Source organism: Rhinoraja longicauda, chromosome 7 (assembly GCF_053455715.1).
Source record: "Rhinoraja longicauda isolate Sanriku21f chromosome 7, sRhiLon1.1, whole genome shotgun sequence".
NCBI classification, from domain to species: Eukaryota; Metazoa; Chordata; class Chondrichthyes; order Rajiformes; family Arhynchobatidae; genus Rhinoraja; species Rhinoraja longicauda.
The window spans coordinates 70809223-70837101 of NC_135959.1; the positions used below are offsets into that span (position 1 = coordinate 70809223).

At 43.2% G+C, this 27879-nt stretch overlaps 1 protein-coding gene across 1 annotated transcript in view; it reads right to left on the bottom strand.

Annotated features, from left to right (window-relative positions):
• Positions 1-8130: 8130 nt before the first annotated feature.
• nectin3b (nectin cell adhesion molecule 3b) overlaps positions 8131-27879 on the bottom strand; it is a 66437-nt gene continuing 46688 nt past the window's right edge. Inside the window, exons 4-6 of the mRNA XM_078402825.1 lie at positions 25384-25501; positions 16877-17028; positions 8131-9850 (exon numbers count right to left, since the gene is read on the bottom strand). Of these exons, the coding sequence (XP_078258951.1) occupies positions 9264-9850; positions 16877-17028; positions 25384-25501 (857 nt within the window). The 3' untranslated portion in view covers positions 8131-9263. The remainder of the gene's footprint in view (positions 9851-16876; positions 17029-25383; positions 25502-27879) is intronic.

Consider the following 27879-nt stretch of genomic DNA (forward strand, 5'->3'; position numbering starts at 1 on the left):
TCCCATGTACAGTACAGAGCAGATTGTCCAGTTGCATCAGTGATGGACACTTCCTGGTCCATCACGGGTACTGACCTGATAAGAGGCACTACCTCAAACAGGCATGCTGCATCATCAGGGACCCTCACCACTGTGGCTATGCTATCATTTCAATACTGCCATCGGGGAAAAAGGTATCAGAATCTGAAAACAGTGACCTCCAGGTTCAGGGACAGCTTCTTCCCAACAACCACCAGGCCATGATACACTCCAAATATATCAACTAAACTTCAAACTACGAACTGTCTTGGTTACACTACGGAATTCAGGAGTTGTTTTGCACTAATATTGTTTTTATATTTATTAAATTTTATTTTGTTTATTTTATTATGTTATTTATTGAGTACTGTGTTTACAGACCTGCTATGCTGCTGCAAATAAGAATTTTGTCCTTCTGCTTTGGCACATATGACAATTAGACACTTTTGACTCTTGATTCTTGAACTGCCCTTCCACAGTAGCCTACCATGTGGAGATTAGTTAAAAGTCTTCCTGAGGTCTATATAGACTTTGTCTACAGCCTTGCCACCATTAACCATCTTGGTTACTTCTAAGAACCTCATCAATTCCACTATTATATCTGCTTCCACCACCCTCTGTGTAAAAAAAAACTTGAACCACACATTTCCTTCAAACTTTCCCCACTGTCATCTTAAAGCTTTCGTCATTAACATTTCCACCCTGATAAAAGGATTCTGATTGTCTTCCCCATCTGTGCCAATTTATAATTTCATAAACTTTCATTTTGTCTCCCCTCAGCCTCGAAAGCTCCAGAGAAAACAATCTGAGTTACAAGCGGCTGACTTATGGACACAAAGAATGTAGCAAATTACCGCACACAACCAGGCTCTGTGGCCCACAGTGTCTGTGCCAAAATGAACTAATCTCCTCGGCCTGCATGTGACCCATATTCCTCCAGACCCTGTATATTTATGTGCCTATCTAAAGGCCTCCCAAATGCCACTATCTTATATGCCTCCATCACCACCCCTGGCAGGACTCTCAGGCACACACCACTCCTTGGGTAAAACAGATTGCACAGCACATCTCCTTGAAACTTTCCCTGTCTGGCCTTATTGCGATGGCCTCTAATTAATATTTCCATCTTGGGAAGAAATTTCTGACTGACAAGACCTTTGAGGAATGCAAAGCAAGCATGAATGAACTCCAGCAGAGAATTAGGGGAGCAGAAAACTCTCACAGGTAATTATGAGAAGGAAGAGAGAAATTGTACTGGTCTTGACAAATGTCTTTTTAACCTCTTTAACTACAGATCAGACCCTGAAGAACTGATGCGTAATGCACACTGGCACCATCCACCAACTCTTTCTCCCCTGGGCGGCACGGTGGCGCAGCGGTAGAGTTGCTGCCTTACAGCGAATGCACCGCCGGAGACCCGGGTTCGATCCTGACTACGGGTGCTGTCTGTGCGGAGTTTGTACGTTCTCCCCGTGACCTGTGTGGGTTTTCTCCGAGATCTTCCGTTTCCTCCCACACTCCAAAGACGTGCAGGTTTGTAAGTTAATTGGCTTGGTAAATGTAGAAATTGTCCCTAGTAAATGTAAAAAGTGTTCCTTCCAGTATAGTCCGTGGTGGACTCTTCGGAAGCACTCCACACTCGTGTGGCCCCCCAACACCCACTGAGACAGAGCGGGGACCAGCCGCACCCGTGCCCAAAAAGCCCCCCTCTGCTGGCGGAGAAGCAGCAGTGCGCCTGGTGAACAAATTCCAGACTCTCAGTCGGTCCCTGTAAAAGCAAATCAAAACCCACAGAGCAAAGTGGCAGGCGCCCGCTTCCAGAAGCTGCATGATCTCCTGAAGGCAATGGTGAAGAAAGTACTTTGCCAAAGCAGGCCAGCAAGGTAGTAAAGAAAGTTAACGCAATACTAGCATTCATTTCAAAAGGGCTTGTATACAAGAACAGGGATGTAATGCTGAGGCTCAATAAGGCAGTGGGAAGACCACATTTGGAATATTGGTGAGCAATTTTGGGCAGCACATCTGACGAAGGCTGTGCTTTGGAAAGGGTCCAGAGGAGGTTCACAAGAATGATCCCAGGTATGAGTAGGTTAACCCATGATGAGCATTTGTCGGCACTGGTTCTGTACTCGCTGGAGTTTAGGAAAATGAGGGGGGACTTCATTGAAACATACAGAATAATGAAAGGCTTGGATAGAGTGGATGTGGAGAGGATGTTTCCACTAGTGGGAGAGTCTAGGACCAGAGGTCATAGCCTCAGATTTAAAAGACGTTCTTTTGGGAAGGTGATGAGAAATTTATTTAGTCAGAGGGTGGTGAATCTGTGGAATTCTTTGCCACAGAAGGCTGCAGTGGATATTCTTTAAGGCAGAGATGGATACATTTTTGATTAGTACGTGTGTCAGGGGTTATGGGGAGAAGGCAAACGAATGGGGTTAAGAGGGAGAGATAGATCAGCCATGATTGAATAGCAGAGTAGAATTGATGGGCCGAATGACCTAATTCTATTCCTATCACTTATGATCTTATGATTGTTCATTGACTCAGTGTCCAAAGAGAGGAGCGGATGCACCACAACAGGTCCCTCATGCTAGAGGCTTCACCTGGTGCATCCCCAACCTCTCCACCACAGCAACAGAGGACTGAAGCTGGGGTTCCACCCCTACAGCACCCATATCTAGAGACTGTCTTCCACTTGAGACGACTGGTGCTCCTCCTTTTCTTCCCGCAAGCATGAAGCACCAATAACACCTTCATCTCAGAGGAAGTCCCTGCCTCTGCCGTACAGTCCCAGAGGTCCTTTTTTAAGCTTGGGGCTGTTGACCCCAGGGTCAGGCCTGGGACCAGGAGCAGCCCTGTGTATCAAGGACAGGTGCCTGTTGCTGTTTAGTTTTCTTCTTCACCTTCTCGGTCCCCCGTCCCCTCGATCACAGCACATAGAAAATAGGTGGAGTTAGCCTTTCGGCCCTTTGAGCCAACACTACCATTCAATATGATCATGGCTGATCATCCAGAATCAGTACCCTGTTCCTGCTTTCTCCCCATATCCCTTGATTCCTTTAGCCCCATGAGCTATATCTCTTGAATACATCCAGTGAATTGGCCTCCACTGCCTTCTGTGGCAGAGAATTCCACAGCTTCACAACTCTCTGGGTGAAAAAGGTTTTCCTCATCTCGGTCCTAAATGGCCTCCCCCTTATTCTTTCATTGTGACCCCTGGTTCTGGACTCTCCCAACATCGGGAAATTTTTTCCTGCATCTGGCCCATTTAATCCCTTAAGAATTTTATATGTTTCTATAAGATACCCTCATCCTTCTAAATTCCAGTGAATATAAGCCCAGTCGATCCATTCTTTTATCATATAGGAAGAACACAGCCATTCCTGATATCTTGTAGGCTGCGATAATTGCCAAAAACCCCCAAACAGTGCCTGACACATCTATCTGTAGACATGTCTGGGTAGACATAACTTTCACACCACTCCTACAAGTGACAGGGATACAGGAGTGGGCAAAAACAGTGCCAACATTACCAAACACTTTGCTGTGAAACAGACATAGGATGGAAAAACAATAGGAGTGTAGTCCAGGAATGCAAGCACCTCACCATGTGGATGGTGTATCTATGTCGATCCCGCAGCTCAGGAGAGGCCTTCATGGCAAGTCCAGCCTGGGAACCACAAAGATTCAACACGCTGATGAACCATCCAGTAGACAACTGACTACAGCAAAACAAAATGGGATGAAATGAGTCATGGGTAACAATGAAAATCAATCTTTATCAGCTTCCTTCCGGCCCCTGGACTTGCCCTCGCAAATTTAGTTTTACTTTAGAGACTTAGTTTAGAGATACGCTGTGGAAATAGGCCCTTCAGCACTCTGAGACCTCTCCTACCATAGATCACCCATACACTAGTTCTACTTGTCCTTCTAACTTGGGACAAATTTACTGAAACCAATTAAGCTACAAACCTGCACGCCGTTGGAATGTGGGAGGAAACCGGAGCACCCGGAGAAAACCCACGCGGTTACAAACTCTGCACAGACAGCACCTTCGGTCAGGATCGAACCCGGGTCTCTGGCGCCGAGAGGCAGCAGCACTACCCTGGTGCCACCATAGTTGAACCTCCTCTGGAAAAACAGTCACATCACTTGCAAGTCAAATATCTCCTGAAGATTCAGGCGCTCCAATTCACTGCCCACGCACTAAAGCTATCTTCTTGCAATAAATCTCTTCTAGCAGCAACTCCAACTTTCTGCTTTTACAGTACAGTGAGAGAGCTCCTCTCCATATCTAACCAGACCTTAATAGACGGCGGCAAGGTGGCGCAGCGGTAGAGTTGCTGCCTTACAGCGAATGCAGCGCCGGAGACTCAGGTTCGATCCCGACTACGGGTGCAGTCTGTACGGAGTTTGTACGTTCTCCCCGTGACCTGCGTGGGTTTTCTCCGAGATCTTCGGTTTCCTCCCACTCTCCAAAGACGTACAGGTTTGTAGGTTAATTGGCTGGGCAAATGTAAAAAATAATAAAAAATTGTCCGGAGTGGGTGTAGGATGGTGTTAATGTGTGGGGATCGCTGGGCGGCGCGGACCCGGTGGGCTGAAGGGCCTGTTTCTGCGCTGTATCTCTAAATCTAAATCTAAAAATAGTTTCAATGGCACATTAGCTCATGTACCTAGGTGCAATGGAATTCCTTTTTTTGCAAGCAATCCAGTAAAAATACAAGGAACTGCAGATGTTGGTTTACAAAAATAAAGGCAGAGTGCTGGAGTAACTCAACAGGTCAGGCAGCATCTCTAGAGAACATAGATAGGCAAAACTCTTACTATACATAAACACTATTGTACTTAAGTACAGGAATGCAATGGTAGATAATACTGAGGCAGTACACAAGAGTTGCCACGTATCCAGCACCACATTGTACTCTTTTCCAATTTCTTAAAAGTGTAGTCTTAACTTGGCCTAAAATGCCGTTTCAGACAGAGGTTGGCTTGGCAAGGCGATGTCGGTATCCTCTACCACTGCTCTGCACCACTGCAGCCTGCAACGTTTTCTCTGGGCCCTCCAGCGGCACCTGATCTACATGATCCCCCAGGTGCTCCAGGGCCTCCTACTACATGGACACATGGACCCAGGAACGCAGACCCTCATTGCATGGCCCACGCCTCCCACCGACTCTGCATTGGGGTGCTTACGGCAGCCAAGCTCGGAACACCCAGTGTGTGGAAGGCCAGCCAACGTCCAACTGACCGGCACCATTCCTCTCCTCCATCTGCTGCCATCTTGAAAGTTCCGCGTTTTCCCAGTTTCTCATCTTGGTGTATTGTGTGCAGTTTCTGTCATCTTGCTGCATGAAGCTGGAAAGAGCGCAGAGAAGATTTACAGGGATGTTACAAGGACACAAGGGCCTCAGCTGTAGGGAAAGGTGGGGTAGGCTAGGAACCTATTCCATGAAGTGCAGAGAGCTGAGAAGTGTATAAAATCAGGAGGGGAATAGATAGGGTGAATGCACAGTCTTTTACCCAGGGTAGAGGAATCAACAACTCGAGGACATGGGGTTAAGGTGAGAAGGGAAGGATTTAATAGGAACCATAGTGAAAACTTTTGTACGTGGTAGTGGGTATATGGAATGAACTGCTGGAGGAAGTAGTTCAAGCAGGTCATATCAAATGTCTTTACAGTTCACATTGTATATCAAATGACCTTACACTTAAGGCAAGCACAATAACAACATTTAAAAGGCATTTCAACAGGTACATGGATAGGAAACGTAGAGGGATATGGGCAAAACACAGGCAAATGGGACGGTCTTAGACGTCAAGTTGGTCGGCATAGACAAGTTGGCTGAATGGTCTGTATGGCTCTCTTACTCCATGTAAGAGGTTCATTTCATCCCGTGGACGGAACAGAGATATCGTGCAAAGCAATCTAGATTTGATTTCTCCAGGGTAATGGTGACTACTCATTGAGTAGAGAATGCAATACACTAAACTGCGAGTACAAGTGAGTCTGCTTCACAGGACTGTTCAAGTCACCAGTGGGTCAGATGATAAAAGGTTAAAGGTGGATCCTGTGTCTTCTTGCTTGAGGAAGTGATTGTGAATATTATGGATAGATACTTGATGGGCGGCATGGACGTGGTTAAGGTGAAGGGCCTATTTCTTTGCCTCTGGAATCCTGGAAAATGTCTGATGACATTCTGTTGAAGGCAAGGCTCCTGAGGGAAGTTGGAGTCAGAGGGCAGGCCCAAAGGAGGGCAATCAAAGAACTTGCAAATGCCGCCGAACGGAGCAGTCACTGGCTGTGGCTGAAAAGAAGATACACTGTCTGGGCTGCCACGTGACCATCTAGAGGCTAACCATAAGACACACACCCAGGGCTGATCACTGTGGTGGGCCTGCCTCGACTGAGGGTGTCTTGTAATAAAAGGCCGAAACACCCAGTGACGTTGAGGTACACAACTGAAGATGTGTCTGAATGGTAGCAACATCACCTAGTGGTCACCCCCAAGAACAACACCAGTCAATTGTAGTGCAAACCTTAGGGATTGTAACAACTAGTCCTACTAATCAATCTGTTGAAGGCAGATGTTATCTGTTGGGGGCCAGTGGGATGAAATCCGATCCATATTCTCGCCCATAGAGGAAGAAAACAGATGTTCATAAAATAGGAATATAGTTGAAACCCGTCATATACGACGAAGGGAATGCCAAATCAAAGAGAAGGGATACATCTTAATGACAATGGAGTGCTATTGTTGAAATCTTATTTTTGAAATCACTGTAATATATTGTGAATGTTACGTTTTCAAGGACAAACATGCCACACCAGTGGGAATACAAGTATATTGTTACTGTTATCCGTGATGTAAACAGTTCAATACTAAACCATTTTGCTTCGTAGATTAACATTGCTGCAAAATACAGCACATAGCCAGAATTGCTAAATAGCTTAAGCATTTTTAGCACTTGATATTCAAATAGGTGAATGTTACTTTTCCCACATAAAAATGGGTCTCATAGTGAGAAAAAAATCCAGCTAAGAATTTATTCTGCAGCAAAATGAAATTGAATGCAACATTTATTACATCTCCACATAAAGGTGACTTCAGTCTGCATAGCTTGTATCATCAAAATAGCTTGAATTTTTCTCCTTCTCTTGCTCTTTTGTAAAAATAGAAATTGCATAAAATACAAATGAATAACATTACTTAGATCTAGTTTCATACAATAAAGAAAACCCTGCTAGTAGTTTAGTTTTAAAGATGTGGTGTTGCAACCAGTAACCATTCCACCGGGTGGCGCCGTCAGCGATGGCAGCCTCGCCAACGGTCTGTCTGTTTTTTCGTCTTTTATGTTCTTTTTAGTGCGTTTTAAAAGTATGTGTTAGTGTTCTCTGGTTTGTTTTATGTGGGGGGTGGGGGAGGGGGAAACTTTTTTTTCAATCTCTTACCTTCCCGGAGATGTAATTGTTTTCCGGATCGTATCTCCGGTCGCTCTGGAGCCTAACATCATGGAGTTGGCGGCCTTGCTCGGGACGGACTTTCAGCCTCACCACGGGGATGTGGAATTACCATGGGAGCTTGCGATCCCTTGCCTGGGATCGACGCTCCAACCGCAGCCTGCGGACTTCAACATCGAGGAGCTCACAGTCTCGGGTGGAGGCTGATGTCGGGAAACTCCAAATCGCAGAAGGTTCGACTAGCCCCGACCCGGGTCCAATCGGCCAGCGCGGAGGGGCTGAGATCCCACCCTCACCCCCTCCCGATGCAGGAGCTTGATCGCCCCGATGCGGAGGGCCCAAACGCCGCCGACTACGGGAGTCAAGATCGTCCCATCAAAGACCGTGGGAGAACAAAGAAGGGAAGAGATTGAACTTTTTTTCACCTTCCATCACAGTGAGGAATATGGAAGAGTCAATGTGGTAGATGCTTATGTTAAAATGTATTTTGTGTAGTTCTGTTGCTTTTTGTTGGTATGACTGGATGGCAAAACAAATTCCTCGTGTGTTGGAAAACCTACTTGGTTAATAAAGTATGATTATGATTATGATGAAGTTAAAATGAAGAATTCTGTTTTTTCCAGCAAAATGTGTATTTAGCAAACAGCACATCAAATCAACAAGGCATTAACTTTATAAAACAGATAAGGTACAAAAAGTACTGTACATTAAATCTCTTCAGTATTTATATACATCAACACAATGATCAAAGGATTTTTGCCCAGTTGGAGCTATACACGACCCATTTGCAAGCAGTTTTCTGTTCACACATGGTGATGATCTCCACAAATGTGTCAGCATCCATAAACCAGTGATGATCAGCACTTCAGAACATAAGTGGTTCCAATGAAAAAGGGAAAATCTCTCATGACTGTACATAGAAGCTCTTTCAACCACAAATTCACCTTTAAGTTTCAAGAGATATAGGTTACACAACAGTATATTTTTATGTATTGTGGCCTCAGTTAATTATTGTCATTGCTCAAACTTAAATATTACTTTACAAAGGAACTAGATCTGAAACACAGCCTAGAATGGCAACCAAAGAATATAGTTGGAGAGCTGGCAACCTAGAAACATTACAACATGTTCTTGAGACAATGTAAAATTAGTAGTCTTCAATGTACAGGCAAGAAAACAAACTAGCATTTCCTCACGAATGCAATCTATATGTTGGAAAAGGGGACAATGTAAACATTTAAGACTTAAAGTGAAAAATCTGACCACAAATAACACTTCCACAGTCACCTTGATCTCACCAAAGCAGCTTCTTATTCAATCAATTACATGTGAATATAATTTATTACGCACACTAAATATTGCAAATTTTATTTGGGTTCATTGCGATCTCATTTGGAAGTAGTAGTGAAAAATCAGTAGTCAACAGAAAGTCAGTAACTGTTTCTTTTCTTCCAAAGCCTCACCTGGGAAATGACAGAACTGCAAACAATTACAATATCTTTACAGCACAGTATTAAGGCCTCAAAATTTTGGACATTTTGTATTCTCCCCCAACCCAACCCCACCACAGAATTGTGAAGTTAAACGATTTTTACCTTACTCGGGATGTAAATCTAGTACAAAATCATATTCCCATTTTCATGATGAAAAGAACATTTTGTTCTCCTTTAGGAAAACAGGAATACTATCAAAATATCGTGAAAAATACACACATAAGAAATGGAAACCTAGAATACTCAATTGAAATAAGTCCTTCTACTTCAATAAAACGTGTCAATTACCACTACACATACCATTCCCTGCGGGAAATTATTGAACCATCTAAATGTGAAACAAGGTCGTCTTCATTTTCATCATAGTAATCATAGTGAGATGCATTGGGAATTTTTTGATCTTCATAGTAGTCAATGGGTATTTCCACACCTTCAGTGTGCCTGTTTTTTATATTGTCCTCATTCTGCCATTCACTTTTCTGATCGGCAGCAGGATAATCCTGAAACATATTATTTGGTGTGAGCTTCCGTTCAATTTTCTCATAATCAGTGTATGGATCAATTTGATGTTGTATGACATTCATCTGTGAGTCCTTCTCTGGGTTTGCAGTTCCAGCATACTGCTTTGTATAGTAGTCCCCTCGGAAAGTACGCCGGTGTCTCAAGTAAAACATTATAATGATGACGACGACAAGCATGAGAAGAAGTGCACCGCCAACCACACCTCCAATCATTGTTCCCAAGCTATCACTCTTCACAGATGCCAGAGTTGAAGGAGGAATCTGAATCTTTGGTGTCAAGCCGTCCAAACTTGTTAGGCTTGACAATGAATGCATTTGAGGTGCTGTTGTACACAATGGCGTAGTAGTCGGAGGATCTAATTGTCAGTGGAGAAAGGATGAATGCAATTAGAACAGCAATAAAAACATGGCGTGTTTCTTATCCTCCTTCTTTCATTATAGACAATAGACAATAGGTGCAGGAGGAGGCCATTCGGCCCTTCGAGCCAGCATCACCATTCAATGTGATCATGGCTGATCATTCTCAATCAGTACCCCGTTCCTGCCTTCTCCCCATACCCCCTGATTCCGCTATCCTTAAGAGCTCTATCCAGCTCTCTCTTGAATGCATTCAGAGAATTGGCCTCCACTGCCTTCTGAGGCAGAGAATTCCACAGATTCACAACTCTCTGACTGAAAAAGTTTTTCCTCATCTCAGTTCTAAATGGCCTACCCCTTATTCTTAAACTGTGGCCCCTTGTTCTGGACTCCCCCAACATTGGGAACATGTTTCCTGCCTCTAACGTGTCCAACCCCTTAATAATCTTGTACCTCATTAGTTGTTTAAAATCGCAAACCACCAGAGTTTAGACGAGTTCTGCTTGTTTAACATTTGAGATTGCAAGCACATTTTAAAAAAGACTTAAAAATCTTGATAAGGGAATTATAGAACAGTTGCAGTGATTTTTTAAATATATATTTGGTCAGCAGCAATATCTGAAAAAGCAAACTACATAATTCATGGCAAGAAACAAACTGCAAGAGGACTCAGTGGGTCAGACAACATCAGTGGAGGGAAATGGACAGATGGCACTTTGGGTCAGAACCGAGTTGCTCAAAATTCCAGCACCTACAGTCGCTTGTCTCTCCATCATTCAGTGCAAGTTTTACAAAGACACTGGAGAACTGGATTGTTCAAAATGTTTGTTCGAAAAACATTGAGCTTTCCAATGAATTCTCAAACTGTTTGATGCAACAGTTCAGGGCTGAGAAGATAATGTAATACGATATGCAAAAATTGACCCCTGTTATCGTTTGATGTGGATTATAAGAGAACAGAAATATATAAATCAGGGTGGAGGCATGGATGAGATGCCAGATGATGGAGGGTGGCTAATGCTGTGCTTCTAATTAAGAGCTACAAGGAAAAGGCTGGGAACTATAGACCAGTGGGCTGAACATCTGTGGTAAGTTATTGGAGAGGATTCTATGGGCAAGATATATATGCATTTGGAGAGAGAGAGGCTGATCTGGGATAGCTAACATGGTTTTGTATGTGGAGGATCGTACCTCACGCTTTTGATTGACTTTCTTGAAGTGGTAACAAGAAGGATGATGAGCAAGAATGTACATGTTGGCTGTATGAACTTCAGCAAGGCCTTTGAAAAGGTAGGTTGCTCTGGAAGGTTAGGTCGCACGGCATAGAGTCCTAGAGTCATACAGTGTGGAAACAGGCCCTTCAGCCCAACTTGCCCACACCAACCAACATTTCCTATCTATACTAGTCCCACTTGCCTGTGTTTGGCCCATAACCTTCTGAACCTGTCCTATTCATGTACCTGTCTAATTGCTTCCTAAACATTGCGACAGTGTATCTCAACTACCTCCTCCGGTAGCTCGTTCCATACACCAACCACCCTTTGTATGAAAACGTTAGCTTCACCTTAAACCTAAGCCTTCTGGTTCTCGATTCCCCGACTCTAGTCAAGAGACTCTGTGCGTCTATTTCTGTCATGATTTTATACACCTCTATAAGATCACCCCTCATCCTCCTGTGCTCCAGGGAATAGAGTCTCAGCCTTCCCAACCTCTCCCTATAGCTCAGACCCTCGAGTCTTGCCAACATCCTTGTAAATCTTCAATGCACCCTTTCCAATGACAACATCTTTCCGATAACATGGTGCCCAGAACAGAACACAATACTCTAAACGCGGCCTCACCAACGTCTTATACAACTGCAACATGTGCTCCCAACTTCGATACTCAATACCCTGGCTGATGAAGGCCAATGTGCCAAAAGCCTTTTTGACCACCGAATCTACCTGTGACTCCACCTTCAAGGAACTAGGGCATCTAGGGAGAGCTAGCTGCTTGGATACTGTCATAGTCATACAGTACGGAAACAGGCCCTTTGGCCCAACTTGCCCATACCAACCTACATGCCGCATCTAAACTAGCCCCACCTGCCTGCGCTTGGCTGATATCCCTCTAAACCTATGCTAAGCATGCAACTGTCCAAACGTTTTTTAAACGCTGTGATAGTACCTGCCTCAACTACCTCCTCCGGCAACTTGTTCCATATACCTACCGCACTTTGTGTAAAAAAGTTGCCCCTCGGGTTCCTGCTAAATCTTTCTCCCTCACCTGCTGTCCTCTGGTTCTTGATTCCCCATTACGAGGATGTTCACTAGTAAGAGTAGAATTAGGCCATTCAGCCCATCGAGTCACTCCGCCATTCAATCATGGCTGATCTCTGCTTCTTAATCCCATTTTCCCTGCTTCTCCCCATAACGCTTGACACACGTTCTAACAAGTTGCCAGGACTCGAGGGCCTGAGCTATAGGGAGAGGTTGAGCAAGCTGGGACTTTATTCCTTGGTGTATAGCAGAATGACGGGAGATCTTATAGAGCTGTACAAAATCATGAGATCAATAGATCGGGAAAATGCAGTCTTTTGTCCAAAGTAGGGGAATAGCAAACCAGAGGAAATAGGTTTAAGGTGAGAGGGGAAAAGATTTACTAGGAACCTAAGGGAAAACGTTTTTACACAAAGGGTGGCAGGTATAGAAAATGAGCTGCCGGAGGAGGTAGTTGAGGCAGATACTTTCGTATCGTTTAAGAATCATTTAGACAGATCCATGGATAGGATAGGTTTAGAGGGATATGGGCCAGACACAGGCAGATGGGACTAGTGTAGATGGGACATGTTGGTCGGTGTGGGCAAGTTGGGCCAAAGGGCCTGTTTCCACACTGTATCACTCTATGACATGGAAGTGCAAGGAATGGTGGGGTATGGATCAATGTACAGGCAGATCAGTTTAACTTGCCTTCAATGTTCAGCACAAACACTATGTTTTATGTATTATCTTCACTCCAGCACCAAGATCAACAAGGGGCAACACATGTAGAAAGGGTTATATACAGAGGACAACCCTCTGTATATTAAAAAAAATGACCCTACACATCTCCAGGGCCCTAGTGAGACCGTACCTGGAGTACTGTGTGCAGTTTTGGTCTCCAAATTTGAGGAAGGATATTCTTGCTATTGAGGTCGTGCAGCGTAGATTTACTAGGTTAATTCCTGGAATGTCGGGACTGACATATGTTGAAAGACTGGAGCGACTAGGCTTGTATACACTGGAATTTAGAAGGATGAGAGGGGATCTTATCGAAACATATAAGATTATTAAGGGGTTGTACACGTTAGAGGCAGGAAACATGTTCCCAATGTTGGGGGAGTCCAGTACCAGGGGCCACAGTTTAAGAATAAGGGGTAGGCCATTTAGAACAGAGATGAGGAAAAACTTTTTCAGTCAGAGAGTTGTGAATCTGTGGAATTCTCTGCCTCAGAGGGCAGTGGAGGCCAATTCTCTGAATACATTCAAGAGAGAGCTAGATAGAGCTCTTAAGGATAGCGGAGTCCGGGGGTATGGGGAGAAAGCAGGAACGGGGTACTGATTGAGAATGATCAGCCATGATCACATTGAATGGCGGTGCTGGCTCAAAGGGCCGAATGGCCTACTCCTGCACCTATTGTCTATTGTTTATTGTCCATTAAATTTCTCTCATTTACAGTATACGGGGGCAGGAATGGTGGTGGTGGAGGCAGATGCGATAGTGCTGTTAAAATGGCCTTAAACAGATAGACATGGAAATGCAGGGAAATAGAGGGATATGGATCACATACAGGCAGATGATGTCACTTCAGCTTGCATCATGTTCAGCACAAAATTCAGGGCCGAAGGGCTCGTTCCTGTGCTGTAATTTTAGTTCAGTTTAGAGATTCAACACGGAAACAGGCCCTTCGGCCCACCGAGTCCGCACCAACCAACGCACCCCGCACATCAACACTACCACACACGCACTAGGGACAATTTTACACTTCTACCAAGCCAATTAACCTACAAATCTGTACGTCTTTGGAGCGTGGGAGGAAACCGAAGATCTCTGAGAAAACCCAGGCAGGTCACAGGGTGAACGTACAAACTCTGTACAGACAGCACACGAGGTCGGGATTGAACCCGGGTCTCTGGTGCTGCAAGCGCTGTAAGGTAGCCACTGTGCCAAATCTTCTGTTCTATAACTCTTACCAATATCATTGTTGAATGCAGATTATAAAATAGTTACTAAGCTTTTGGCAAGGAGATTGGCAGCATTTTTACCCAAGCTGGTTAAAGAGGACTGGATTTGTCAAAAAAAGATTATCTGATAATGTAGCAAGATTTATAAGTATTTTACATTTAGCACAGAAAAGAAAGGAATTGAGTGTAGCAGTTGCTTTAGATGCTGAAAAGGCGTTTGACAGGTTAGAATGGGATTTTTTTTATTTACCCTACATTCCTGCACCATCCTCATAATACTCGATTCCCTTAACATCCCGAAATCTATTCATCAGTTTTGAACAGATCCAACAACAGGGCATCAGAATGACTGAATAATCAGTCTGAAGAAGGGTCCCGACTCAAATGGTTGCCTATCCATACACTTCTGAGATGTTACTCAAACACTGTGCCTTCTTTTGCAAACCAGCGTCCTCAATTCCTTGTTTCCACAATGACAGGTCTTCCACAGTGAAAAATATTCTCATCTAAATCCTATATGTCTAATCTTATTTTCTCAAATTGTGCCCCCGGTCCTAGATTCCTCAGTCAGAGAGCATCTTCCTTGCACTTAGATTGAGAAACACGAAAACCTTTGTAAATTTCAGTGACATTTCCTTTCATGTTCAGACTTTCATGCCCATCTACACTAGTCCCACCTGCCTGTGTCTGGCCCATATACCTCTAAACCTATCCTATCCATGCATCTGTCTAAATGACTCAATCTCTTCTCATCTGCCAAATCCATTATCCCCGGAACCAATCTAGTGAACTTTTGTTGCATTCACTCTATGGCAAGTACATCTTCTGTTATGCAAGGAGACCAAAACTGTATGTGGAGTACAGTCTCACTATAGAGACTGCAAGTGAGGGGAGTACAGGGGGATCTAATTGGTCTTCTCCATGAATCAAGTGGTCATGAAGGCAAATGGGATGGTGCCGTACACTGCAAGATGACTCGAGGTTAGAAATAGGGAAATACTGACAGTTATTTGGGTATTTGCAAGGCTGCACTTGAAGTACCGTTCATAATTATGGACCCCTTGTTCCCGGGGGGGAGAGGATCCTAAAGCTAGAGGCTTCAGGGTTAAAATGTGCAATTCTTTCCTTGTTTGCCTACAAATGACTCCAGATTCCAACATGATTGAATTTGAAGTTGTCTCCAAAGTTCAATTAGGAATGGATAATAGATGCCGTGATTAAGAGCAAAGTTCACATCCCATGAACAAATAAAAAATGTTCTGAATATAAACCGAAGCAGACGTTCACTGTCAGATCAGAATATACAAAGTTTACAGGCTGAACACCGGTTTTCCAGCACCCTCTGTTCCAGCCTTTTTGGATTATCCGTTTTTCTGGACCAACAGAGGTCACGTGATAATGAAACAACATTACACTCCTGGCCCACTAATTACACACTTCCAGTGAATCCAAAGCACCACAGAATGGCAGAAACCAAAATAAAGCAAATTTAAAATGTAAACGGTACGTGAATGGAATGCCCTGCTCACACCATCTCTTGGGCCACCGAGCCCCAGCTTCTTAGGTGCACCAGCGAGCCCTTCTTCACCCACGGAAAGGACACAAGGTGCTAGAGTAATTTTGCAGGTCAGGATACCTGGAGAACACAGATAGGTGACTTTGGGACTCTTTCTCAGACTGATTCAGTTGGCTGAGTTACTCCAGCACTTTGTGTCGTTTCGCTTTTAAACTGGGCGCAAATGCACCAGCGGGTCTTTCTTCACCGGTTCACCCGGCTGTTGTAGCGGCTCACTTTGTAGCTCTTCAGAGATCCAACTCTGTCACTGTAGGGTTCCCTCCCCTCTCACCTGGTGACGACGGGGGAGGGGGAGAAGGGGGAAGCCCCGGCTTCCAACCTTCGGGTCATCGCCCCCCTCCTCCTCCCCCCACCCGCACCCCCTCATCCGTCCAACCCCTCCCACCGCCCCCTCCCCTTTTCCTCCCGGAGTCACTGACATACCCCAGGGAGCCCCACGGTGACTGAGGGGGCACTCTGAAGAGGTACAACGTGAGCCGCTACAACAGCCGTGTGAACCGGCGAAGAAAGACCCTGCTGGTGCAGACCAGCGGCATCACTGCCTAGTTTAAAAGTGAAACGACACAAAGTGCTGGAGTAACTCAGCCGACTGAATCCGTCTGAGGAAGGGTCCCAATGTCACCTATCCGAGTTCTCCAGAGATCCTGACCCACTGAATTACTCCAGCACTTTGTGTACTTTCAGTGGGTGAAGGAGGGCTCGCTGGTGCACCTTGTGAGTCGGGGCAGGTCCGTCCACTATATTCGACATCTGTTACAGGTCGTTAAAACGTGGTTTTACTATATTGTCTTTGCGAAACAGTTAGGAGACAAGATTGAGAGCAGTTGATTCTTTCACAACCGAGGGACATGACTGGAAAAAGCGCTCGCCACTTGCAACGCCATCTGTGGTCGCCCAGGAAGTACAGAAAGTGCAGTCTGTGTAATCTTTGCAGCATATGACTCTACTTAATTCAATGTGCTTTACTTTGACTCAACTTGCATTTCATAAACTAAATATTCTCGCAGTAAAGCAAGAGGCCATATCTCAACATTTTATTAAAATGTGTAACTTGAATTTGAAAACAATCTTTTTGAAAGCCTTTGCTTTAAATTATTTGGCTTCCTCAATCGTAAAAGAATGAAACACGAATTGTACTTTCACACATAACAATTTCTCGATAAACTTACAAATTAAATTTTGTTTACGATGTTAACACGAATAAACAATTTGATCAAGTTGGAGAGCTATATTTAAAAAAAACATACCTTTTATCAGTACAACTGTTTGTTTTTTTCTATGTCCATGAATGTTCACTACCTCACAAATATAAATACCAGAATCGTTGTGGTTGAGTGGTCTGCTGAAAGTTAGAGTATCATTTTCAATCTGCAAATCCTCTTGTAGCTCTTTTTCCAATCTAGTTAATTAAAAAGACAATAATTGATATTGCAAATGTACTTTATATTAAACTATTAAAGCTGCAGATCTTCCATCAACATGTTTCAGAAAAGAGCAAAACCGCATTGGATATATTTATGAGGCCCAGTCTCTCATCTTTCCCATAGACATCTATTCACTCCATTCCTCAGCACGAAGGTCTCAGGGCTCTTTGGTTCTCCAACATGAACCCAATCACTTCCCCTCTACTAACATCTCTTGCCCCGAGTAGGGGAGTCAAAAACAAGGGTACAGGGCTTCAGATTTTTGGACCATTTGAAATCATCTGGGGCAGAGGTGACCCACACAAGCGGGAAGGCTTGCACCTGAACTGGAGATTGAATAACTAAAGGATTAATGTAGGATTATCTTCAATAGGTGCTTCATGGTCAGCATAGTCACAGTGGCTCCAATGGCATGTTTCCGTGCCTTCCCTCCCTATGACTCTGAAGTGTATCCAGGAGAACCTGTTGAGCCAGTATATATTTTAGCCATACTACAAAAGTAGCAGTATTGGCCCTAATGTTCAGGAACGTAGGCAAGATATTGAAGTGTTTTTTGATGGCCATTTTGGGGTTGTTTACCATAACTCTTATGTTTCAAGGTAGTTATTAAAAGAGATAAGGTTGTTCATAGATTTAGGAACTGAATTGGGGGGAAGGGCAATTTCAATACAATACAAACCCTGGCAAAAATAGACACGAAATGCTGGAATAACTCAGCAGGTCAGGCAGTGTCTCTAGGAAAAAACGAAAAGGTGACATTTCGGGTCAGGACCCTTCCACAGACAAAATGGCCTGGCAAAAATAGACTGCAGCAGTTATTTCTGACTGGCACTGGAGAAGCTGCAGAAGAGATTTCAAGACATTACCTTTCAGTTGTGAGGAGAGCTGGCTAGGCTGAGTTTGTTTTGCTTGAAGCAAAGGAAGTTGAGGGAGGAGCTGATAGACATATCCAAACTAAGTATAAGCTTTGATTGAGTAGGTCATGAGAATTTTCTTCCCATAAGATTGGGATAAGAGGTTAAAGGAAGAACATTTTTGTTTGAAGAAAGACAAAAAACTGGAGTAACTCAGCGGGTCAGACAGATTCTCTGGAGAAAAGGAATAGGTGACGTTTTGGGTCAAGAACCTTCTTCAGACTGTTTTCTGCAAGAAACGCACACTGTTGCTAACTTTCTGCAAGAAGTGCACACTGTTGCTTATTTTTGTTGTTTGATCAGGATGAGGTCAGGATCTGGAACGCACGGCCGAGTAGGTGGTGAATGCAGGTAGTCTCACAGCCGACAACTATCATCTAGTTAAACACTCGAACTGTCAAGGCATAGTTGACTGTGGGCAAGGTGCTGGTACACGGGATTTATTATAGATGGGCAATTGCTGTATTAACACGGTGTACCAAAGGGTCTGTTTTTGAATTACTCTACAAATTTGAGATTCTAACCTCATTATTTCTATTTATGTCACAGTTATTTACTTGCACAATATCAGGTATTTTCTCGTGACTCAGTTCAAAATGCTCACCACCATTCCTCACCTATTCCAGCCATTCATTCTCACTTGGTCAGTAACATTGAAAATTAAACCTCACCTACGATCTTAATCAAGGATTTAAAAAAAAAAGTTGTATGGAGTTTCGTTTTCAGAACCAACCATTCATATTGGGTTGGGAACCTAAGAAAATGGTAAAAGCCAATTTGAAGTTTTGAAGATTCGAGTCGATCCTCCAACTAAAATCAATAGTCCCCACCAAACACATTGGGACTTCTTTAGTGTTCAAAGAGCAACTAAATTCCCCCTTGAATATCTGCAATAACAGCATATATTTCTCTCTGTGCTATGAATGTCAAAAAATCTACAATCATCTGATTTATTCTCATCTCAATGCTAAGACTGTTTACTATGTTAAGAAAATTTGACTGTGCAAAGTGCTTTACCTCACGCTTCTCTACGTTAACTTTAATCTGCCACTTCTAGGCCAAATTTTCCATCAATTTTCATGTCATCTGCAAGCTTACTAATCGCCAGCATATCACCCAAGTCATTTAATATGTTACAAACTACAAAAGCTCCCAGCACCGATCTCTACGGTATACGACTTGGTACACACTTCTGGTCAGAAAAATAACCTTCTACCATTATCCACTGCCTCCAATCAACAAACCAATTTTGGATCCAGTTTGCAAACACACCTCACATCCTATGTGTTTCAACATTTTGGACCTAGCTATCCTTCAGTACATTGTCAGAAGCCTTACTAAAAACCATGTGCACCACATTCATCAATTTTCTTAAGATACATCCACAAAAGTCTGATTTATGAGACGTAATTTCTCATGCACAAATCCACGCCGACTGCCTGCCTTTCCACAATGAACATAAATCCCATCCCTCAGAATCTTCTCCAATAATTGTCCCTAATGCTGATGTAAGCCTCTTCCCGACTGCCCTTTTTGAATAAAGGGACCTCTACATCCTTCACCCTGGTTAACGAGATTATTCATTTAGGACCCCTCCCCGTCTCCACAAATGCATGACCACATTGGTCCCTGAGGAAATCTACACGTTCCTTAGTTACCATCTTGTATATCTGATGTATATCTTATCGCTCAGAATACTTTCCAGTAACTTGCCTACCACAGATGTTAGGCTCACTGATCTACCGTTCCCAAACTTTGCCTTGCAGCCCTTCTTAGAGGTACATTAGCCACCCTCCAGTATTCCGGCACCTCACCCATTTCTTATGATGATTCGTATATCTCAGCCAGGGTGCGAGAATTACTCCTCTAGCTTCCCACAGTGTTCTCGGATATATCTGATCAGGCCTGGGAGATTTATCGACCTTCATACACCTTCAAACATTCAGTACATCCTCGACTGTATCACTGATGGCGCTCAAGAAACCTCTACTAACTTTATCAAGTTCCCCAGTCTTCACATATTTCTTCACTGTAAACACAGAGGAGAAATACACATTAAGGACCTTGCCCATCTCCTGCGGCTCCAGAGACGACCGCTTTAGTTTCTAAGGGTAGTTGAGGCCAGTTCATTGGCTATTTTTAAGAGGGAGTTAGATGTGGCCCTTGTGGGTAAAGGGATCAGGGGGTATGGAGAGAAGGCAGGTACAGGATACTGAGTTGGATGATCAGCCATGATCATATTGAATGGCGGTGCAGGCTCAAAGGGCTGAATGGCCTACTTCTGCACCTATTTTCTATGTTTCTATGGGCCCTATTCATTCTCTAGCCACTCCTTAATATTATCTGCCAGATCTATCTCCTGCCCCTTTTTTACCCTAAATCTGCAAATGATTCTAAACTGACGCAGCAAGACATGAACATCAAATTAGAAACAGGCAAAGAGCCACACAAATAAACCTGTAATAAGAAAAGTTGAATATGTTTAGAAGAAATAATATATTTTTTAAATACTTGAATAATGTTATATAATGTGCAGAACTTTAAAACAATTTAAATATTTTTGTTGTCCAGTTACTGGTAAAAAGAAAATCTTCGGCCAAAAAGGTACATGGCCGTACAAATGACCATCAAATCATTTGTAGGATACAACAGGGGAGCTGTTGTTTTATAGCATTAGACCACCAGAGATTCAATCCCCACTTCAATAAGATTATTATTAAGGGGTTGGACACGTTAGAGGCAGGAAACGTGTTCCCAATGTTGGGGGAGTCCAGAACCAGGGGCCACAGTTTAAGAATAAGGGGTAGGCCATTTAGAACGGAGATGAGGAAAAACCTTTTTCAGTCAGAGAGTTGTGAATCTGTGGAATTCACTGCCTCAGAAGGCAGTGGAGGCCAATTCTCTGAATGCATTCAAGAGAGAGCTAGATAGAGCTCTTAAGGATAGCGGAGTCAGGGGGTATGGGGAGAAGGCAGGAACGGGGTACTGATTGAGAATGATCAGCCATGATCACATTGAATGGTGATGCTGGCTCGAACGGCCTCCTCCTGCACCTATTGTCTATTGTCTATTCCGGCTGCCTGTGTGATTTGCATGTTTTCCCTATTACTATGTGGGTGATCCTTTGAGTAATCCAATTTCCTCCCACATCCCAAAAATTGACTGTTCTAAATTGCCCCAACAAATATAGGGGAGTGGTAGAATCTGGGAAGAGCACGAAGAGAATATTGTAATAATATAGAAAAAAAGATTAATGTAGGATGAGTGTAAATGGGGAGTTGATGTAGGCACATCTGTGGGAAACTAGAGAGGAAATTGCAGGAGCCCTGGCTGAGATTTTATGAGTCGTCATTACATACAGGCGAGGTGCCAGAAGACTCGAGGGTGGCAAATGTTATGTCTCTGTTCCAGAAGGGCTGCAGGGAAAATGCTGGGAACTGCAGACCAGTGAGCTTAACATCTGACGTCAGAAAGTTACTGGAGAGTATTCTGAGGGAGACGATATACATGTGGCTGATTAGGGATAGTCAACATGGTTTTGTATGTGGGAGTCATGTCACTTTTCTTTTAAACAAAAGAATAAACAAAAACAATTGATGAAGGCAGAGCTGAAAACATTGTATACATGGATTTCATTAAGGCATTCAACAAGGTGTTCTGCTCTGGAAGGTGGTCTGCTCTGGAAGGTTGGATCCCTTGGGATTCAAGGAGAGATAGCAGGATGGATAGAAAATGGCTTCATGGAAGGCTGCAGAAGGTGATGGTGGAAGGTTGTTTCTTAGTCTGGAGGCCTGTGACTAGTGGTGTGCCTCAGAGTTTGGTGTTGGGCCCATTGCTGTTTGTCATCCATATCAATGATTTGGGTGTGAACATTCATGGCATCAACAGTCAATAGTCAATTTATTTGTCACATACACATAAATGTGCAGTGAAATGAAAGATTACCCACAGTCCAACAATAAGACCAATAAAAATAAGCAATAAAAAAATGCAATAACACATACAATCATAAACCAACACCAAACAAAAGAAACATCCATCACAGTGAGTCTCCTCCAGTCACCTCCTCACTGTGATGGAAGGCCAGAATGTCTTTTCTCTTCTCCTGCCGTCTTCTCCCACGGTCAGACTGTTTAGCAAGTTTGCAGATGACAAAAGTGGATGGTATTGTAGATAGTGAAGATGGTTGCCAAAACTTGCAGCAGGATTTTGATCAGTTGGGCAGGTGGGCCGAGGAATGGTTGATGGAATTTAACACCGAGGAATGAGAGGTTTTAGGAAGACCAGGGCAGGACCGTGATGGGAAGGGCTTTGTGGAGTGTTGCAGAGCAGAGGGATCTAGGAGTATAGTACATAGTTCGTTGAAAGTGGCATCACAGGTAGATAGGGTAGTCAAGAAGGTTTTTGGCACATTGGCAGTGGGAGGTTACACATTTACACGGTGCGAGACTCCCAGGATTGCCGTTTCTGATCAGACAGAGGGCGACAAAAGCTGTGTCTTTGTGAAGTACAGAAAGGTGTCAACCAGCTGCACAGCAATTTAACCGATGTGGCTTTCATCCTGGATGGCCGCATTCAAAGGGCATCAATCACCTTATATATAGATAAGGAAGCTTGGTTTTCAGCAGTGTATCTGTATCTGTTCTTATGAGTGTTAGCCCGTTGTCTTTAGACAGTCTTCAGTCCTTTAGTTACAGATCCATAGTTTCTTTGTTTTGTTAGTTATGATATGTTCAGTTTTTATTTAAGGTCTGCAGATATTTTAATCCAATGCTCTGATGCCTTATAACGTTGTGCTTGAATAAAAGTCTTAAAACGCTACTACTGGACTCGGCAAATGATTGTGAATTCAGTGATCCTACATTGGCCTACATCAGTCAGAACATTGAGTACAGAAGTTGGTAGATCATGTTCCAGTTGTATAAGACGTTGGTGAGGTCACATTTAGAGTATTGGGTTCAGTTTTGGGCACCCTGTAATAGGAAAGATGTTGTGCACAAAAATAATGGGTGAGCATAATACAGATGAAAATAACTTCCGGAGATTTTAATACACAGGAGGTGTGGCCGCCTGGAACTCGCTGCCAGAGGGGGTGCTGGAAGCAGATGCAATAGTGGGGTTTAGGAGGCTTTTAGACAGGCACATGAATAGGGCGGCACGGTGGTGCAGCGGTAGAGTTGCTGCCTTACAGCGAATGCAGCGCCGGAGACTCAGGTTCAATCCTGACTACGGGTGCTGTACTGTACGGAGTTTGTACGTTCTCCCCGTGACCTGCGTGGGTTTTCTCCGAGATCTTCGGTTTCCTCCCACACTCCAAAGACGTACAGGTTTGTAGGTTAATTGGCTGGGCAAATGTAAAAATTGTCCCTAGTGGGTGTAGGATAGTGTTAAGGTGCGGGGATCGCTGGGTGGCGCGGACCCGGTGGGCCGAAGGGCCTGTTTCCGCGCTGTATCTCTAAGTCTAAAAAAAAAAGATGCAGGAAATGGAGGGGAATGGATCATGTGTTTGAGAAGGAGATTAACAACATCATTTTTGGCACAGACTTGGCAAAAACCTTGCAGTTCTTAAATAAATGGCCTGTTCCTGTGCTGTATATTCCAATCTTCCAGATCAGTCTACCATACGGGACCTTGACAAAAGCTTTGCTAATGTCCATGTAGATAACAATCACTGCCATGCTCTTCAATCCCACTAGTGACCTCTTCAAAAAAAACTGTCAAATTTGTGAGACACGATTTCCCACACACAAAGCCTACACAAAGCCTGTCCCTGATCTGCCCTTGTCTATCCAAATGTTGGTAGTTCCTGCCCCTCCGAAGCCCCTCCAGTAACGTATCCACTACTGATGTCATGTTGCCTGGCCTGTAGTTCATTGGCTTGTTGTTGCGGCCCTTCTTAAATAAAGGTCCAACTCTCTTGGTTTCTAGTTTCATCGCGATACAAATATTTCTGCCGCAGCCCCAGCAATTTTCTTCCCATAATATCCGAGGAAGGATCTCGACCCCTGACGTCAGCCATTCCTTCTCTCCAGAGATGCTGCCTGACCCGCTGAGTTACTCCAGCATTGTGTCTACACTGACTATCCCTTTGCCTCCACATATGCTGCTTGAGCTGCCGAGTTCCTCGAGCAGTTTGTTTTTTTGCTCCAGATTCCAGCATGTGCTTGTGTCTCCAAAATATGCACCTAATGTCAAAAAAACGTTTGCCATGCTTGGAGTACTAAAACCTTTTAATCTTTTAATGTAATGTAGTTTACACCTCAAGCTTTATATTTGACATCAATAATATGTGTACGTTTACTTTTACTACTTGGTTCTTTTCTACATGAAGTAATAACTGTTCCATTTAGTTGTCTGCTTATGAATCGCAGATTGTAACAATACCAAAGAGTGGCGAGAAATAAACATCTTCCTCAAAACTGAAAGTGGAATAAAAAAGATACAAAAGTAAAATGCAGATATTAGAATTCTGATTAAAAAATCAAAACAGAAACACTAAGAAAATCAGGCAGCTACATGGAGATACAAAAAGGGATATTTAAATGCAATGGTCTTTCATCACAACACGGGGAACACAGGTAGTTCTTCAATTGCAGTGTCCCTAAGAAACCTCGTTTTACAGAAAATCATGTTGCAAAGACAATAGTGCCCATGGGTAAAGGGGAATTAGAAACTCAACCTTCAGTTATTTCACCTGCAGGATTATCAGAACCAAAGGTCTTTTAAAAAACAGTAGGATTACTTTTGTTACTGCAAGGTAAAAATACTAAAGCCCTTATCTTACATTGCTTAATCGAGTATTGTTGCACTAGTGTTATTAGAAGCAATTGCTTGTCAATTTCTATGATCACCCTTGGTGAAACTAGCAGCTATGTTCTTAAGAAACAATGGTGTATGATTATTGGAAATAAGTATCTTCCCTTGCATTGTTTAAATCTAAGATAGATATTTTTCTACATGTCAATTTCCAAAGTAACTTTTAAGTAGTTCTCTAATTCCCAAACAATGTTGTGTTTTAATCAAATAAACGAGTCCCAAGCCAAAATGTCCCCCATCCATTCCCTCTGCATATGCCGGCTGAGTTCAGCAATTTTTTTTCTTTGCTCAAAATTCCAGCATAAGCAGTTTATTGTTTCTCCATTTTAATGTAAAGGGTGTTCATTAAATCATCACTTGCATTATATTCAATTCATGTTGCATGAAACATGTGTTATAGCAGAACTACCTGTATATGCCCAATTTCCCTCTGGGGATGAATAAAGTATTATCGTTTTGCATCGTATGCCAAAGTAACTCACTCACCACTGTTACCCATAAGCCAGCCACAGGGCACACGTTAGATATAAATTGCAATTGCTTGTTCAGTTAGTTCTGTATCCAATCTTTGATTTCAATGTTAAAATTAATCATACATACCTGCTCCAGACGTATGCAGATGGAGATGGGTTTGCGTCAGCTTTACATTTCAGTTGCACATTTTGTCTTCCAACAAACCAGTTCCCATCATACCCCATCATTGTTACTTCAGGTGCATCTGGAATAAATGATGTGTTGGCTGTTGAGACTGACATGCGCTCTATTATCTATCGGTCAGTTATAATCATGGGCCTTTGAATTCATAATAATGACAATATCACCTAGATTACAGCATTAAATTATATCATTAGTCTGTGTTTCACTGTAATTACACATGCAGAGTTACATTCCTGAGTCCATAAGCTAATTTCTTCACAAATCAGATATGGCTGCTTTCTGTTGCTTTATGTCCTCATATCGTTCTACATCACTCCATATACTCTTGCTATAATTTTATCATTTCATCCAAATTCACCAACTCTACCCCTAACTAAACGGATGGAATACACTATCCAGTCATTAATGAACACCACAAAGATTCTATTATTATTACTACTCAGAAAATGTAAAAAATTATGGGAGAAATTGTGTTAAGTCAGAATGCTGCTAGACAGATAATCTGTAATTTTTGGAGTCCATGTATCCAAAGACATGTAAATTATTATGGTATTTAGATGCATTCTGGCCATTCAAGACCTCTTCTGTATGTCTCATTGCTGATTCAAGCCCCAATCCCCAATATGAGAATGTTCGGTTTCCCAGATGCCAGTATTTCTCAGTTCCTGCTTCATTTCTTCCTGGATTTTTGTTCCAAACCCATGACCATATCGTAAATTCACTCTCGTACTTGGGATTTTCAGACTTTGAGGCCATTTCTGTAGCCGCTGGAGACAGTGGGGGGGGGGGGGGGGGGGGGGGCGGGGTTGACGGAGAGAGCAGGGCGCTGGAGATAGCGAGGGGGGGGAGGGGTGGCTGGAGAGAGCGAGGGAAGGTTCCGAGAATGAAGGTTAATTCCAGCGGGAATGCAGGGGGGCCGCCAAGAACCACATGCGGCAGAAGGCAGTAGATAGGACTGTTCGGGGAACTTTTACAACTTTTGTACACACCAAAACGTGGTGACACTTGTGTACTGCCTTGGTGAGGTCTGCTACATTATTTTACCAGGTTGTGTGGAAAAACAAAGTATTTCACTCTACCTAGGTACACACGACAATAAAGTATAATTGAATAATGTATCATTGAAACATCAAATGTTGCACCTTTCTTTATCCTTCATCTGTGCACTGTGTGCTTGATTGCAACCATGTATAGTAATTTATTTTGACTTGATAGCACATATACAAAAGCTTTTCTTTGTACCTCAGTACATATGTCAATAATAAATTAAACTAAACGTGGTTGCACATACACACACACACACGACCATCTGTGTGAAAAACTTGCACTTTAGATCCCTTTTAAATATTTTCCCTCTCATCTTAAACCCTTAGCTCAAGTTTTAAATTCCCTGACTATGGGGGGGGGGGGGGAGACAATGAATATCTACCCTATCTCAATTTTATTAACCTCTACAAGGTCACACCTCAAACTCTCCTTATAATTATCGCCCTCAATTCCCAGCAATATTCTGGTGAATCTCTTCTGCACTCTCTTTAGAGATACAGCGTGGAAACAGGCCCTTTCGGCCCACCGGGTCAGCGCGATCCCCACACATGAACATATATCGCTTCCACATATTTCATAGAGGATAAAACAGTACAGCACAGGAACGGCTTTTCAGCCCACAATGTTTGTGCCACTAATGGTGCGGTTAAACTGATCTCATTTGTCTATGCATGATCCATAACCATCTAGTCCCTGCACTTCAGGTGCCTACCTACAAGCCTCGGAAACACTATTGTCGAATCTGCCTCCACCACCACCCCTGCCCCAGGCCCCCACTACTCTCTGTGTAAAAAAATCATCTCCATTAAATGTTCCCCCTCTCACCTTACAGTTACGCCCTCTAATGTTGGGCTTTTCCACCCTGGGAAAAAGGTTCCAACTGTCTACTCTCTCATAATTTATGCCTCTCATAATTGTATCAATTCTCCCCTCAACCTCCAACGTTCCAGTCTGTTTCCATGCTGCATCTATAAAAAAATTTTTTTCCCAGGATGGAAAAAACCCCAAATACTTGCAGACAGAGCTTTAAAGTGAGATATGCGGGGAAAGTATCTTTTTTCAATTATCTAGGAATTTGGGGAAACTCCATGTAGAATATTGTCTACAGACTGACGTCTCTCTCCAAGGAAGCATATACCGTAATAGGAGTGGACCATTGCCATTATAAGGTGAATTTCTAGGATTTATTTTGGAACATTTGCAGGTTAATTATATCTGGAATGGAGTTTAGGTGGAGGGTGGGTGCCCTTTGAGGAAAGATTAATTGGACTTGACTTTTATTCTCTAAAGTTTAGAAGAATTAGAACTGATTTTATTGAAATAAAGGAATCTTTAGACCATATGCAGAGATGACGTTTTCCGGAACTTTGAGTCTCACAATCAAGCCTTTCA